Source organism: Zootermopsis nevadensis, unplaced genomic scaffold, assembly GCF_977971745.1.
Source record: "Zootermopsis nevadensis isolate Lab colony 2312 unplaced genomic scaffold, Znev_1.0 Znev_ptg000030l, whole genome shotgun sequence".
Taxonomy (NCBI): Eukaryota; Metazoa; Arthropoda; class Insecta; order Blattodea; family Termopsidae; genus Zootermopsis; species Zootermopsis nevadensis.
The window spans coordinates 6,686,524-6,701,886 of NW_028259162.1; the positions used below are offsets into that span (position 1 = coordinate 6,686,524).

At 38.0% G+C, this 15,363-nt stretch overlaps 1 protein-coding gene across 2 annotated transcripts in view; it reads left to right on the forward strand.

The window, feature by feature from the left end:
• Positions 1 to 1,633: 1,633 nt before the first annotated feature.
• Positions 1,634 to 15,363, forward strand: part of LOC110831032 (uncharacterized) — a 79,546-nt gene continuing 65,816 nt past the window's right edge. The window contains exons 1-2 of one of the 2 annotated variants that reach the window (XM_022066562.2): positions 1,634 to 2,234; positions 2,560 to 2,931. In XM_022066562.2, the coding sequence (XP_021922254.2) occupies positions 2,640 to 2,931 (292 nt within the window). In that variant the 5' untranslated portion in view covers positions 1,634 to 2,234; positions 2,560 to 2,639. Of the gene's footprint in view, positions 2,932 to 15,363 lie in introns of both variants that reach the window. The other variant, XM_022066563.2, reaches the window with a different exon arrangement.

The following is a 15,363-nucleotide window of genomic DNA, read 5'->3' on the forward strand; positions in this document are numbered from 1 at the left end:
CCTACTAAAATTATAAATGGAAACTTAAGAGATTTCATCATCACTACGTGAAACATCAGCTTAATTTTTAGACTTATAACCTATATCTAAATATACGTCTAATGGTTATTGCAGAAATCGGTTAATTTGTATACAGTTACCGGAGCCATAGTTACAGAGCATTATTCCCACACCATGTGGCTCAACGCGTCGTTGAATCTCCGGCCGCCGGCAGCTCACACGATATGGAAATTATTCTTAAGATTTTATATCGAGGTCGGAGTCGGTACATTTTTACCGACTCCACAGCCCTGCCATAATGTCTTCTCTGGTCTCTCCTCTGCTTTAGTAACGACTGTCAATTTTTAATGAATTTGAAGGTTCACTTACCCTATCATCACCCAAATTAATTCGGACAATATCCTTAGATCTACACACTATTTGTTTACGACCCATTTTAATAAAAATATTATCTACCATGTAAAATGTAGGTCATTCCTACATATCCTCAGTGAGCACTTCCCTTCAGGTTTCGGACTGTTATGTTATCTGTATTCATAATTGCCCTCATGCGTGCTACATACCCCTCCAATCTTATCATCCTTGACTTGATTACCCTAATCATATTTGGTAAAGAATACAAGCTATGAAGCTCCACAATACATCATTTCCTCAAAACTTTTATGTCTTACTTCTGTTACGTCCAATAGTTCTCAACAATTCAAGCCCACATAAAACATCACGCACAATAATTACAGTTTTATAACCAATCAGTAAGTACTAAGGAACGGAAATTTACTCAGTTTACTTGTAAACTGTCGTTCTGAATATACAACTGGCATTAAATTTAAACTTTTTGGAGACACGTGGTGACATAGGACTTGTCTGTTAAAACAGACAGTACACAATCTTCGTAACATTTACAGTCAATTGGCTGTTACTACTTACGTGAATTTAAATAATCTCCGATTAAGCACACAATGAAGAACATTCAAATTTAAAAAGGGATCAAATGACAGAAGGACTGTGAAAGTTCAATAATTTAAAAAATTATACTTTGTACGCAACAGTAAATATTATTAAAATAATCAAATAAAGGAAGACGAGATTGGCGGATAGACCATGGAAGATGAGAGATACGTACAAAATATTGGCCGGAAAACCTTAAGGAAAGAGAGCACTTGGGAGATCTAGTCTTAGATGGGAGTACTTTTTAAGTGGATCTCAATTAAATATGATCGGAGGCGAGAACTGGATTCATGTGGCTCTGGATAGGAAGTGATCGTGGACCCTTGTAAAAGCAGAATGGACTCCTTTTTATGTAGTTAGTGAACCATAATCTCTGTAATCAATAAAACATTGTTAAATAGTGTCAGAACTTAATAAAAATTACCTGTGTACTTGATTAACTGTATGACTTATTAGAAGGACGTACACGTAATGAAGTTGATAACGGCGATCATACCAGAGGTACTTTAGAAGACATGACCATTGACATTTCTCGTGTGCGATTCTAGGAGATGGAGCTATTAAACACAGCTGAGCTGAGAGGGGAGGAGACTGGTACAGGCTTTGCGCACGCTACTTCGTCAGCGAGCGAATGCAAGGTGGAATACAATGCAAGGCCCGAGAACAAGACAGTTCACATCTCACCACAGAGCGGGAAGGACGCGCGAGACAGCTGCTCGATTGTCTCGACAGGCTACAGCGATCTCTCGATTGTTATACGTCTTTCACTCCTTGAGTGTAGCCTCTTTCACACATGGAAATGTGTTGATTAGAAGTTTCTTTATTCACTCTGAAATATATTTATATAATCAAACATTTACCAGTGAGAAGAAATTCACGTTTTGCGGTATTTAATCCCCATTGAAAATTTCTTTTCTGGTCGAAAATTAATTGCATTTAGCTGGAAACGAAATTCAGAAATCTGTACAGTGAAAACACAAACTGAACTTAGCGAAAATGTGTGACAATATACGACACTCGTGTTTTAATTACTGCCATAAAAGTTTTGGCCAGCAACATATTACATTTATCGATTACGTGAATGGATGTTTTGGTGATTAATGCACCTTTATTTGTCGTTAACAGTATAAATTCGAATAAACTTTTCTGTTTTTTTTAACAGAAATTAAAGGCCAGATTCTTTGTAGACATTGCAAAAATGTTCCGTGCTTATTAGTTGCAAATTGGTGTGATATATAAGTAGTCGGATTCTCTGAATTAATGTTGCGTACTTTATATGACAGAAGGTAGGGATATAAATAGAACTAAATAATACAAGACTATTAACTGCATAATGCAATATGTTTGGTAGAAGACTGGTCGAAATCTTGCATTATTAAGAATATAAATTGCCCAGGAACAGGACATAAATTGTTGTAATTTTAGAAAGAATATCATTGATCAACTATGAATTTGAAGTGTATTTCAAATATATATTAATGGTAGCAAAGGCCTTTCAGTTTATCCCCTGAATATATGTGAAAAAGCAAATTTTATTCGTTTTACAAGTTCCATAAACCCAACTTATAACTTGATTAAATAAATGTAAGAAAATAATGAACCTCATTACAGACTTCCAACTGTGAAGGGCAAAATTACAATCAACAATCATATTATCGATTTTTCCCTGAAGACGTTAAGAGTCAGTGAAAATGTTAGAAAGAAGATTCAAACGTCTCGCATTATTGCCGGCAACTGTTTTTCTATTATACTTGCCAACGGTCGTACGGGCGACCGCTGAAATGACGGAAGGCCCTGAAGTTGCAGTGCAGAATGTATTTCGACAGATTTTGAAGCTTCGACCGCCCAACGAGCCCTTATCAACGGCGGCAAAAGTTTTTACACCTCCGAAACATATGTTGGAGTTGTACCAGAAATACGCAGCTGGTGGAGGACCCAAGAGGACAACAGGAAGTACTGTCAGGAGCATCCTTCCGACCAAAGGTAGGACTACGCATGTACATTCTTAATTGCCCGTTACCACTATGTTACGAACACAGCTCCATTTTAATGTTTAAGTTTAATGGCGTACCATTTTAAAATATAATGGCTTTCGGAATATTAAAAGCGTCACAACCTTCAAACAGGCCTATGGTAACGTTGATCCCGGAGACCGTGGGATTTAAGACACTCACGAGTGAAAGAGGCCGTCGGAGGTTAGAATCAGGAGTTTTGTATGCGTCAAATAATCCCGTACATTTTTTTTTTTGGGGGGGGGGGGCTAGAGTCCCGTGTAGATAAAACACCCAAGAACGATCGGATGCATGTCGGTGTAGCGGTAAGGCTCTAGGTCTTCAGTCGGTAAACAGCTCAGTTACAGTATATCCTCATTGAGGTTTCTTAATCATTTTCCTGTCTTTACTGACAAATGCTGGAATAGCAACTTACCTTTAAATACGTTCCAGCTGTCTTCTTCCCAGTTCTAACATAATAGCTCACTTTATACTATATCATGTGTGAAAAGAATGCATAATTATGATAAAGCTTGTCGGTAATTGTCTACGTGTACATTGAAAGGTATTTTATTATGTTTAGAAAGTAATTTTTTAGTCTTTATTTGGGGTAATATAAACTGTTAGAATTTGGTCCATATATAGCCCTAGTGAAGACCTAAAGATATTTGTAATGTTAGTGAAAAATGAAGTTCATGGCCACGGAGGAACGTATCGAATGATCTTGTCTGGTTAAATTGTGTACTGATGAAGTTTGAAATCAGAACAAGATTCGAAGTTAATTAAAGAACCATGTTTGTTGTGTAATATGCCGTGAAGCATAGGATATTCGTAACATAGGTGGTTGAAGAGAGAGGTTAAAGTAGCGGACTAAAACATTTCTTTTAATTTGAAGATGTGATAATAAGGAAAAGCAGAACTGAAGATGAATCTAAGATTCTTATCGAGTTTATGTTTAAATTCAGAACCACTTCTTCACCCTTTGATATATATGTCGAACATATTAAAAAAATCCCATAATTCTGTATACTGTTTCACGGCCAGTGTGTTGACATGATCGTTTATATTAGACGGACAGTGTGTTTACACTACAGCAAATTTGCATAATCTTGTGTTAGGATGTCTTATTTTATTCTGGCTCAAAATCGTCAGTTGAGGAACTAGGGCGGCCATATTTCTATAAAAGCAGCTTTAACGTCTCGTGGTAAGTATATTCATCACCTGCTTTAACAATTATCATCTTTCCTTTTATAGGTTTTGTAAGATTATCAGAGTAAACAGCGATTATTTCTCTAAACGGTTTATGATATTGATGTATATAATGGAGAATACTTGTGTTTTTTTCGGATAAGAACCGAATTTCTAAAATAAAGAATCTACTTAAAATTCTCATACATTGCCTTTGTTTATATGGTAATGACTACATGTTCATCATTGAAAAATGCTAGGTTAGAGATACATTTGCTTAATTTATCACGTAAATAAAGCTGAAATTTTCAAAAGATCCTGAAATATAAGGCCTGCTATGGCTGTTTTTTTTTACCCTTATAACTCGTTCCTTTATTCCGATTTTCGGATATTTGAGCAACAACGCTTCTTGGTTCAGATTAAGAGTGAAAGTCTCCGAATTATACACAACTTCTCCGACATGTGTGTGAGGCGTGTAATCTGAACTTCAGGCCACCATCTGCTTTCTGAACAGCAAACGCTATATACTAAAAAAACACATTTAAAGATACAGTTATTACTTCACACACACAAAGACAAAACTTTTTACAGAATTATCTGACCACAAAATATAACGCATTACCCAAGTCCACGGATTGGTCTTTCCTGAGAAGCTAATAGTCGCTCTGCTGGTCAATAAATTATGCACCATTCATGAAACCCAAAAGTTTATTACCGTTTTCACATGAACCAGCCACTGGACCCTATATTGAGCCAGATAAATCAAGTCCACACCCTCATATTCTATTTTTTAAAGATCCATCTTAATATTATCCTCCCATCTTTACCTAGATCTTTCAAGTCATATACCTAAAATGTGAGAGAAATTTCGAGTTTTCTAAAGGTAAATAATGTTACAAAGTTAAGGCTAACGGTAATCCATGACACAGCCCTTGTAAATATTGTCTCTGAAAATATTTTTATCATCACAGAAACTGTAACGGACCTACACTTCAACTGTAATATTTCTTTTCGGAAGATCACCGACATACCTTCCACCAAGTCGGCTGTCTTCTGGGGTGCGGCGCCACGTAGTCTGGTAGAAGTTTACAACGTTTCAGAGGCCCTTGCTGCCTCCATCATCAGAGCGACTCATCGCCCTCTGAAACGTCAGTAAACATCTACCAGACTCCACGGCGCTACAACCCAGAAATGATCCACCTTCGTACTCAACACCGTGAAAACCTCAAATCCTACTTCCCACCGGGTCACATGCTTGCCTTAATCTGGCAATTTCAAGGAGGTTGCCTTGGGAATGAACACGGACCTCCATGGTGAACTGCGCGTGTTTGTGATGTCAAGTAACCCTTTTCTCTTTCTTGTATTCTTCCTTTTTCTCTCCTTAAACCCTTTCCATTTATCAAAACATCTCTTTCTTCCGTCATCTTTATATTTCTCTCTCCCCCCCCTTCTTTCGTTGTCTCTTAAAGACGCCGATCCATATAAACGTATTGTGCGCTTGCTTAACTAGACTTGATGTCAGTAAATCGAATCGAATTCGATAAAATAGAACTTGCAATGCGATCCTCTGTATTTTGACAGCTAAAACTACCGTTCCTACTCGAAGTCTAAAGTTTTCGGATTTACAGGGTTATTCTAACTCGCCGCTAACCACGGTTAAATCTATTGTACTAGAAGATTATAAAATATTCGTAACCATTTGACATGTACGAATCGATCTCTCGACTCCTAACCGCATTTAAATCCATTGTACTAATAAAACTTAAAACACTGACATCCATTTACGATCCTTTACAGATAACCGCACTTGAAATCACTGCATTACGTAAACAGACGTCATATTCAATTTATCAACTCTCTCTCTCTCTCTCTCTCTCCCTCGTCGCTAACCGCAGTCATTTCTGTTGTACTGTCACAGCAAGAAATATTGCCATCTTTTTTTTTTAAATTCAGTCAAATAAACTGAGAATATTACATGGTATAAACAAGTTTTTCTGTAAATAACTACGTTGAAGACGTTTCTCAAATGTTTCAGTCTGTATCACCAGACAAGTATGATCCATAAATTAATAACCATATAATTCAGTGATTTATTTCTGAGCATATTTCTAAATTTTTAATTTTCTGCATACAAAAAGAAATTACAGAAACAACAATCCTGATAAACAACATGAAAGTCCATTAATAAATAAACAAACAACTAAATTTATTATAAATGCTACTATATCAGTCCTACTATTGCAAACACGTACTCATATTAACCTACTCAGTAATTTTCTTTAACAAGACTAAATAATCAGTGAGATATCTTTCACTGTATTTGCTTCATTAATCTTTCAATACCAAGTTTTACTTCAATAGTTTCGATTTGCGTGCATTCTTACAAGGCACTAACGCATACACCCACTAACCAATCCACCGACACTAATAGAGGCTAGAACTCTGTATTTGTGAGCAGGGTACAACGTTTGTGTGCCGATATTTTCTGTCCTCCCTGTAACCGCAGTTAAATCCACTTTGTTGTTGGAATAGAAGCATTGTCATCCATTTAGCACATCTATAAATTTCTCTCGTCAGTCCTAAACTGTAGTTAAATAAACGATATTAACGGGATGGAAAATATTGTCATACGTGCGTGTTTCTGGTGCCTCTAACCACAGCAAAATTCAGTTTCAGCGGAGTAATAAACTTGTCATTCATTTAGCACATACGTGAAATAATTCTGTCATGAACAGCAGTTAAATCATCCGAAAATTTGTTTTATCTCTAAAGGAGTCATATTAATTTCATTATAGCGATGGAAAATATTTTATCCCATCTCACGTTTCGCCATTTCGGTCTACAAAGCACGAAATCTGTTCGGATAATTAGCCCCCGACGAAAATTACTGGACTTTGTTTAATCAAAGGGACCAACACTGAAAATGTAATATCCGTCTGTGCAATAAAGCGTACTTTTTATTTTGATGATCTCTCATTAAACTAGAAACCACAGGCCACTTTTATTAAGACCTTTGTTTCAAACTGGAGATATGAGGTCTCACGGCGGTGAGTATGAAGATGACTGTCTACTGGTTTGTAACGCCGTATAGTCTGGTAGAATTTTACCAACGATTCAGATGTCCTTGCTGTTTCCATAACCGGGGCGATGAGTAAGTCGCGTGCGACTGGTTCTTTTATCTCACACCTATTTCACGTGCCCGGCTTACTCATCGTCCTGATGATGGCAGCAGCAAGGAGATCCGAAATGTCGGTAAAATTCTACCAGACTACACGGCGTTACACCCCAGACGACAGCCCTGAAAGCAGTGATTTCTGGTGAATAAAATATGACTTAAAAAGAATTACTTTTAATATTGTTTTCTACTGCAGACCCACTGGCGACAGAAGGCGTAAACTATTCCAAATTAATTAATTTTCTTGTGCACTCCCAACAACGCACGAGGCTTTGATGATTTTGACCAATTATCGTTCGTTAAAAGAGTATCAAATAACATCACAAAGTGAGCTTTTGTGAACATGGTACTGAACCAGACGCCGGCAATTTCTTAACCAGCTGGATGACTATCAGCTTCCCTACAATGATTCTGCCCCGTGGAATGCGTTTAGTTACAGCGCGGTGTCCAGCTGTGTCTGCAGAACGTTTACCAAGCGCTCTGGCCTTGATGCACAAAAGCTGCTTCTTTCCAGAGACCTTAATACAAGCCGTCCAAGGATATTGACCTAATCACCTAATCACAGTGATTCACCAGCAGTGGAAGTAGGTCATTCCTTTCTTCGTTAATCTGCACGAATGGCAAACTGCCTTAGATCCGACAGTGGCAATTTAAGAACGCGTTGTCGTCTCGGCTTTTGGCATTGAGAAAGACACCATGGAAGAAACAGAGGAAAAGACGTCTGAAAACGAAGGAAAGGAAAGGAGACGAAAACTGATGTGACGCAAAAGGAAGGGAAATTAAAAAATGAAAACAAAACGAGATGGAAATAAATCATATTTGGTAAAGTAAACGTAAAGTAGACCCTGATGCTTAATCAAGCACAACACCGGAAATAAAAGCTAAGAAGAAACCAGAAGATAACATTTAAGATATGAAATGGAATGCACTAACAGAGAAATGTGATATCAAATTTGATCGAAACATATTTGAAGAACATCTAGAAATTGTAAGGTCCCTTGCCTGGACTGCAAATGTGTGTAACATTTTAAATAAAAGGCAAATTCTGGATGTTACAGGGAAAACTGCAAATCGCTTGTTTCATGGTTGCTGTAAACACGCGGGCGCTGAAGGAAATAAAGAGTTTGTGTTTTTTACCAATAAATTTCACACTACAAGCGTTTCTGGCAACTTTGACACTAAATGACATGTTTTAGTAGAACACATAAAGGGAACTGTAAGCTTATACATTTCCGCTGTAATTTTGGTTCTCGCTGTTTATGAACAGACCGCCTTGTTGGAAAGTGTTACCAGGAACCTCAACCGATAAGCACAGCCGCAGAAGTTAACAAGACGAAACAGATTTGTTTGCTCACTGGCTGCCAGTTTATTGCCTGTCGGTGTTGATCGAGAGGTGGGAATGTACCGAGGCGGGCTGCAACCTGCGACCCCCAGGAGTCAAGAACCGCAGACACCACGCGCAGAACAGTGACCGCAACTACGTGAGGTCAGCACGTGCCGAGAAACAACACAAAAGTAAAATGCAAGGAGAACAACTACGCATGTTGTGACAGACCAAATGTTTCTGTTCAGTAGCTACGAGGTACCGAGTTCTACTCCCGGAGTGGAGACTTCCACAGCTGTAAGAATTTCATAGTGGCGGACAACGTTTGCCGCCAATGTTGACCGACGTTTATTAAAGCTTTCAGCTGTCCGGATTGATGTTTCTAGCTGTTTTCCTCAGTATTTCTAAGCGAAGGACGGGACAGAATTTTCAAATTTTGTATGGCCGCCTCCTTCCAAATTCTCACATATTCATTATTCATAACCACTTCAACTAAACACCATCGTTAGGAAACTGGGACACAGTCGCAAATGTTCACCCGCTACAGGCCATGCCTGATTCTTTCCGCGTCATTCATAATTTATCATTACATTCAAAGCTATCTACAGGGTGGGTGGGAAGTTAAGTAGGCATTCAGAAATGGTTATAACCTCAATATTTCCAATGCAAAGCTAATGAAAATAATTTTTACATGTACCTTTGTAAATAGGAATGCCTACTTACTTCCAACCCACCCTGTAGTTGATTCAGATAAGAAAGCGCCTTCAAACAAATAAAGAATAAATCAATGAGCAAAATTCATATCTCAAAGGAAGTATTAAAAGCATTTGCCATTAGTTTCATGAATGTTAGCGATATTAAATGCCATAAATATTAATATTTTGTATTTATTATAGACACTTATTGATCACTGTATTATGAAGCGTTGTGTATGATGGGCTATGATTATGTGTGCTGAGTTTAAAAGACTATTTTAAGATTTTATCGTGGAATTCACCTGTAAGGGCTAAAGAGTGTTGGGATAGTAGAAAATAATTTACCCTTGCGAGTTCGCTAAACATTCACGACATCGAAAATTACTCAAAATTGAAATTGTGGGGTTTGAATCAGATTTATATTTGAGCCATGTGCCATTTCTGATAACATCGATTATATTCAATTTGAACTTTCTGAAGTTATCTGGGTGTTATTTTGAATTAATATACCGGCACGAAATTATTTTTTTAGGTTAGACCCAAACACCATATTCGTCGAAACTCGTCTAGTAGTTTCATAGGCGAAACGTTCGGACGGACAAACAGGCATGACTTTCAGGCTAAGAACTGATTTCTAGCAATTGCTGTAAAATATTCATGAAAACGTAAATGTTTCTTTGCTATTCTTTATGCGTCCTATTTAAAACAATAGAAATTTTGAGCTGGCCGTGTCCTCAAGGCCTTGAGGTTACAATACCACATGTAGGTCAACTTTTTGTGTTGTTCTTCAAGGTTGTATCTCGTTCTTTAATCAGTGACGATATGTAACAAAACAAAAAGAATACAGGTGCTTAAACCACACACTAGATTTCATGCTCCAAAGTTTAACAAGGGGCAGAGTGTTACATTTTTCACGTGCGTCAACCGTATCGAAACTTTAAAATGTTTTAATGGGAGGGTGAATTATTATCTGAAGTATATTCTGACGGGAGACAAGCCCGTTGACTATTTATTGTTATAGGGGTTCTTGAGATCTCAGTAATTTTCTCTTCTTAGCTGGAGATGTAATATATCAAAAGTTACTTATTTAGAATGATATTTAAACGAAAGCGATGCTATCATTAGGCACTGTGAATATAAAATCTTCCCGTCTTCACAGATCAGGCAACCCATGCTTACACCGGCCACATATCGTCTTTAGCTTGTCGTTACTTTTTGTCTTATAGATTTAAAATTTCATTTGGGCGTAAGACGGAGGAAAACACAAAAGGATGTAGAAACTTGCATGAGGAGGATTTTCAGAATTTGTATTTGCAGTTACAGAGATTTTTGATTTGGTTTCCTATTAAACCATGATGTAAGTTATACAGCGAAACAAGAGAACTGTAAGGCAATTATGAAGTGTGAATACTGCGGGTGAAAGTTGTCGCCGTCTACAGAACCACAACCCCCTTGAGGGGCCGAAGGGACCCAGACTTGAAGACGGAACATCTCAAATACGAAGTACGATTTCTAACCACAACACCACAGCGTTTGATTTCATGATTTATTAAGCCCATATTTTCCTCAAACGAAACTATAATACAACTAGTAAATTATCTAAAATAATTGTATGTATTAGGCATAACCCTTTTTATATTAAGTATTATTCATAAAATTACTTAATTTGTGTAGTTCTGTGTTAAATTTGGAGTAATTCTGATTAATCAAAACTTATTCTACTAATGAATTCCACAATATAAGGCATTCTTTAGAAGTTTATAGTTACTCAGCTGGTTAATAAATTCCATGTTATTATGCACCCCATTCTGAGGCACATGAATCCAATCAAATCTTCACATTTTCATTTCTCCGCCATACATTTTAATGTTCTCCAGCGTACATTTGAAGATTCTCTAGTAGAGTCTTCCTTTGAGGTTTTCCGACCAAAACGTTTGTAAGCATTACACATTTCCTACATAAGTGTCACATAACCGTTCCAATTTCATATTTATTGACGTTATCGCCATACGAATACTAATCGAAGGTTACAAACTATGAAGATCCTCACTATGTGTGATTCCTTATCATCTCATTATAGTTTAATTAATTGAGTATAGATCAGTCAAACAGATTTTTCACTGACAATGAAAGTTACTTTATAATTATTGAGAAGATGCCTGTTCGCGTGCGAATAAACCCAGCATCCCAAACGACAGGCCGTGTTTAACGAGCGAAGTGATCGTGATAACATAACCCTAATAAATTTTAAAAATTTCAGCGAATTGCAAACCGATAGTTTGCAGATACACGCGTAACCAGTTACATTACAGAACCCGGCCTGCGTGCTCTTTGAGGGGTCATGTAGATAAATCCACTATGGCAATACTACATATTTTGCGTGTTTCCAGTGAAGCAGCGTACTGAACTCAGATCTGTGGGATGAAAATGTTATTACTTTAGAGCACGTATTCTAATCTTCGTTTGCTTTCGGAGCAGGGTCTAGTAATAACAAGATACTTACAAGCACGGACTGAAACTCGTTTGCAATGTGTTGGCCTTTTGTTTGATTAATAAAGGGCTCAGTCGTCCACTACGCGAATTACAACATTGCAGGAAAACACGCAAAACTGAAAGGAAAGTGGAAACCAAAGGAGATAGAGAATTTAAATACTAAGAATAGAAACGGATGAAGAAAGAAAACACAGCACAAATTAATTAAAGAAGTAAAAAAGGAATGGGGAAAACAAAGGAAGCTACAAAAATTGAAATCAGCAAGCAAAAGAATGAAACAAGAGGACAAAGAAATTGGTAAATAAGGTATTTATGTGCTCATGCAGAGTGAGAAAGACGAAAGAAGAATGAAGAAAGAGAGGTTAAGGGGTTAAGATTAAACAAGAAGTTTTGTAGGAACCTAACGAAAATACCACCACGCCATGCAAACGTATGGGGAATGAAGGCATAGCTCTACGTATTCTTAACCCCAGAATTAGATGGGACTGAGTGGTCAGTTTCACGCTGAGGAAAGAACCCGGTGCCCACTGGGTAGAAAGTTGGGCCAACCCGACGGAAGTCAAATTATAGATTCACACAAAAAAACACTAAAAAACTCTGGAAAGTTCTCATGATCAGATACCAAGACATTTACCAACACCTTTAATGAAACAAATTACATGCGTCGATCGATAAAATTCCCAGGATACAATTATCTGCCCTAATAACAGAACTTCGGGCTCAAATTCAGTCCAAGTCTATAAAAATAATTAGAGTGGTTAAAATAACGACCGTTCAGGATATCAAACAGCCTTGTATAAAAGCAAATGAAACACATCACCTGGGTTCTAGCAGACGTATGATCAACCAAACACATACACGTGTTCTCGGAAAGTGAAAGCACTCCTGTAATGATAATGGTTTTACGTGACCGAGAAGAAAATTTTGGAATGTAGGATTTGAGGGTTTCACAGCGGTGAGTATGAAGATTTCTGTCTTCTGGGTTGTTACGCAGTAAAGTCTGGTAGATGCCCACCAACGTTTCAGAGGTCATACTGCCTCCTTCATCAGGGCGATTCATCGAATTTACGAATGCTAGGCTACTGTTTCGGGCTTCTTAACATCACACAATTCTTTTGCCCAGTAATATTATCAACTGTTGAAGAAATCCCTGATGATGGAAGCAGCAAATACGTCTGAAACCTATAAATTTATACCAGGCTACACGGCGCAACAAACCAGAAGATTCCGCGCCTTGCGAACAAAAATCTCACAGAGTATCAGAAGAGAGTGTGTGACAAATGAGAGATTTTCTACCGAATCTTCAAAGGGCATCAACTAGCGAGACGACATAACCTTACCAGCACACGCTGTATATTGGTACATGTCTCGTAACCAATGGTAGAGCAGGTGTCTCATACTGAATTCACGCAAACACGTGACGTCATTATATGTTTTGTGACTGCAAGATTATTTTTGCTATGTGATTAAATCGCGTTTTCCTCTTTCGACAAAGATGATCAGGAAAATCTCAAAATAAATTTATACTTGGTTAAACAAAAACTTGCCTGAGTCCGAAAGTAAGAATGATTCAAGTGTTTGTCACCGGGTTATAATGAACGTTCCAGAATAGACGCCTTATATACAGGAATGGAAATAGAATGAAAGACTTGACGGAACGTAAGAAAGAAACGGAAAAGGAATGACAGAAATAGTGACGTAATGGAGAGAAAGAAGACAGTGTCAGTGGATTAATGAAACAAGGAAGAAACAAAGAAAGACATGAGGGAAGGAAAGAAAAGTAGAGGCAACAAGGAAGAAGGGAAGAAAGAGAGGTTGAAAGAACGAAAAGAACAGGACGTATGTCAGATAGGTTAGGTTAGATTAGGTTGAGTTAGGTTAGGTTAGGTTCGGTTAGGTTAGGTTAGGTTAGGTTAGGTTAGGTTAGGTTAGGTTAGGTTAGGTTAGGTTAGGTTAGGTTAGGTTCGGTTCGGTTAGGTTAGGTTAGGTTAGGTTAGGTTAGGTTAAGATAAAACCCATGGCTTGCCGAACATAACAAAATCTCATGGAACTCGTGAAATGGGACCAATGACAGCAGTTGCTAAGCCGACGACGACATCAACACAGCACATTTTAAATAAAACAGAAACATAAAATTCAATCGTATACTCTGTGTAGGCGTTTTTTAATTTTTTTTTAACGTTTTCATCGAAATCTAAACAAACAGACCAGTTATCCCCAGATTCAGTTCTGCAGAACTTACGAAACAGAGAGGGTGGGCGATCGGCGGCGGGGGGGGGGGGAGAAAAGGGAAACGATGTTGCTCCTTTCGGCAAGTTGTCACACCCGGTGAAACCGGTTTCGAGTCCACACGTTTAATTTACGATACCATCAGCAGGGGCTGATAGTACTTTGCATTTGAATATTGCTGATATGGATAATTCCTCCGCTGAAGGTTCCCCCCCCAGCTCGCTAAATCATGTCTGTCTGGTGTTTCCTTGTCATGTTCCTGAAAATAGAGATGTTCGGTCTCCCTGGGGAGCAACTTCCGACAGGCGGGTCGGGAAGGATAATTCTTCACCGCTGTGATACATTGCTCTGTTACAAGTGGTTCTTCAGTTACCAGATGCGACTACTGTCGCCATCTGTCGAAACAATCGAGTAACTCGCTATTTCGTGAAACTAAATAAAATTACGAACGTCTGTAGTTAACAGGGAATGAAGAGAATTTATTTTACTACGGATCAATCCTCCTCCACGCCCCCCGCATCCCCGCGATAAACTTTTAAATTCACAGTTTCGAAGCTTGGAACAAGTTTCCTATAGCTTTCTCTTCGATTAAACGATTATACATTACATAACATTGCTACAAAAAAACTCTTTGTACACGACACTGTTCGGACAGGGGCACTGAATATCACTTAATACGAAAAGTGTAATTTGTAACAAAGTTGTTTTCCAGGTTCCCTCCGTTTCTTCACTTCGCTCTCTATTATATCGGAAGATTCACTAAAATGTTGACAAAGGCGGTCTCTTTATCCAGTCAAGAGCGAAGAGAATTTTTCCGTAACCTCATCGTATTTCTCTAAGGTCCATTTTTAAAACTTTTCTCCCACCTACAGATCTCAGATGTGTCCTTAAGGTTTCGTTAATAGAACGTAAAAGGAATTTCTTAAACCACCAGTAGAACGAAACCAGAGAGTTTAAAGATAAAACCTGCAGATTGTAGAAATGGAAGGAAGGGACTGAGCTGGCTCACTGTTGTGGTAGCTGTAAGGAAATGTTGGTTTTACAGATCAGCAGGAAATTCTTGTACAGTTTGCTAAAATCTACTCAGGGACTGTCTCCACCGAAGAGCTGTTTCGTCCTTTAAAGCCCACCTTGAAGAATCAACAACTCTTATTCGTTTTGTATTTATTGGTTTCGTATCCTGATCACTGCAAACATCATTTTATTTCCTGAAATCTACTTCTGATTCCGAAACCTGTGTGTATTTTTAGCCAATCACGGGACGATGAAAAAGTCGTGAAACATGTATCAGTTTAATAACACCGCTTCATAACCAAACAT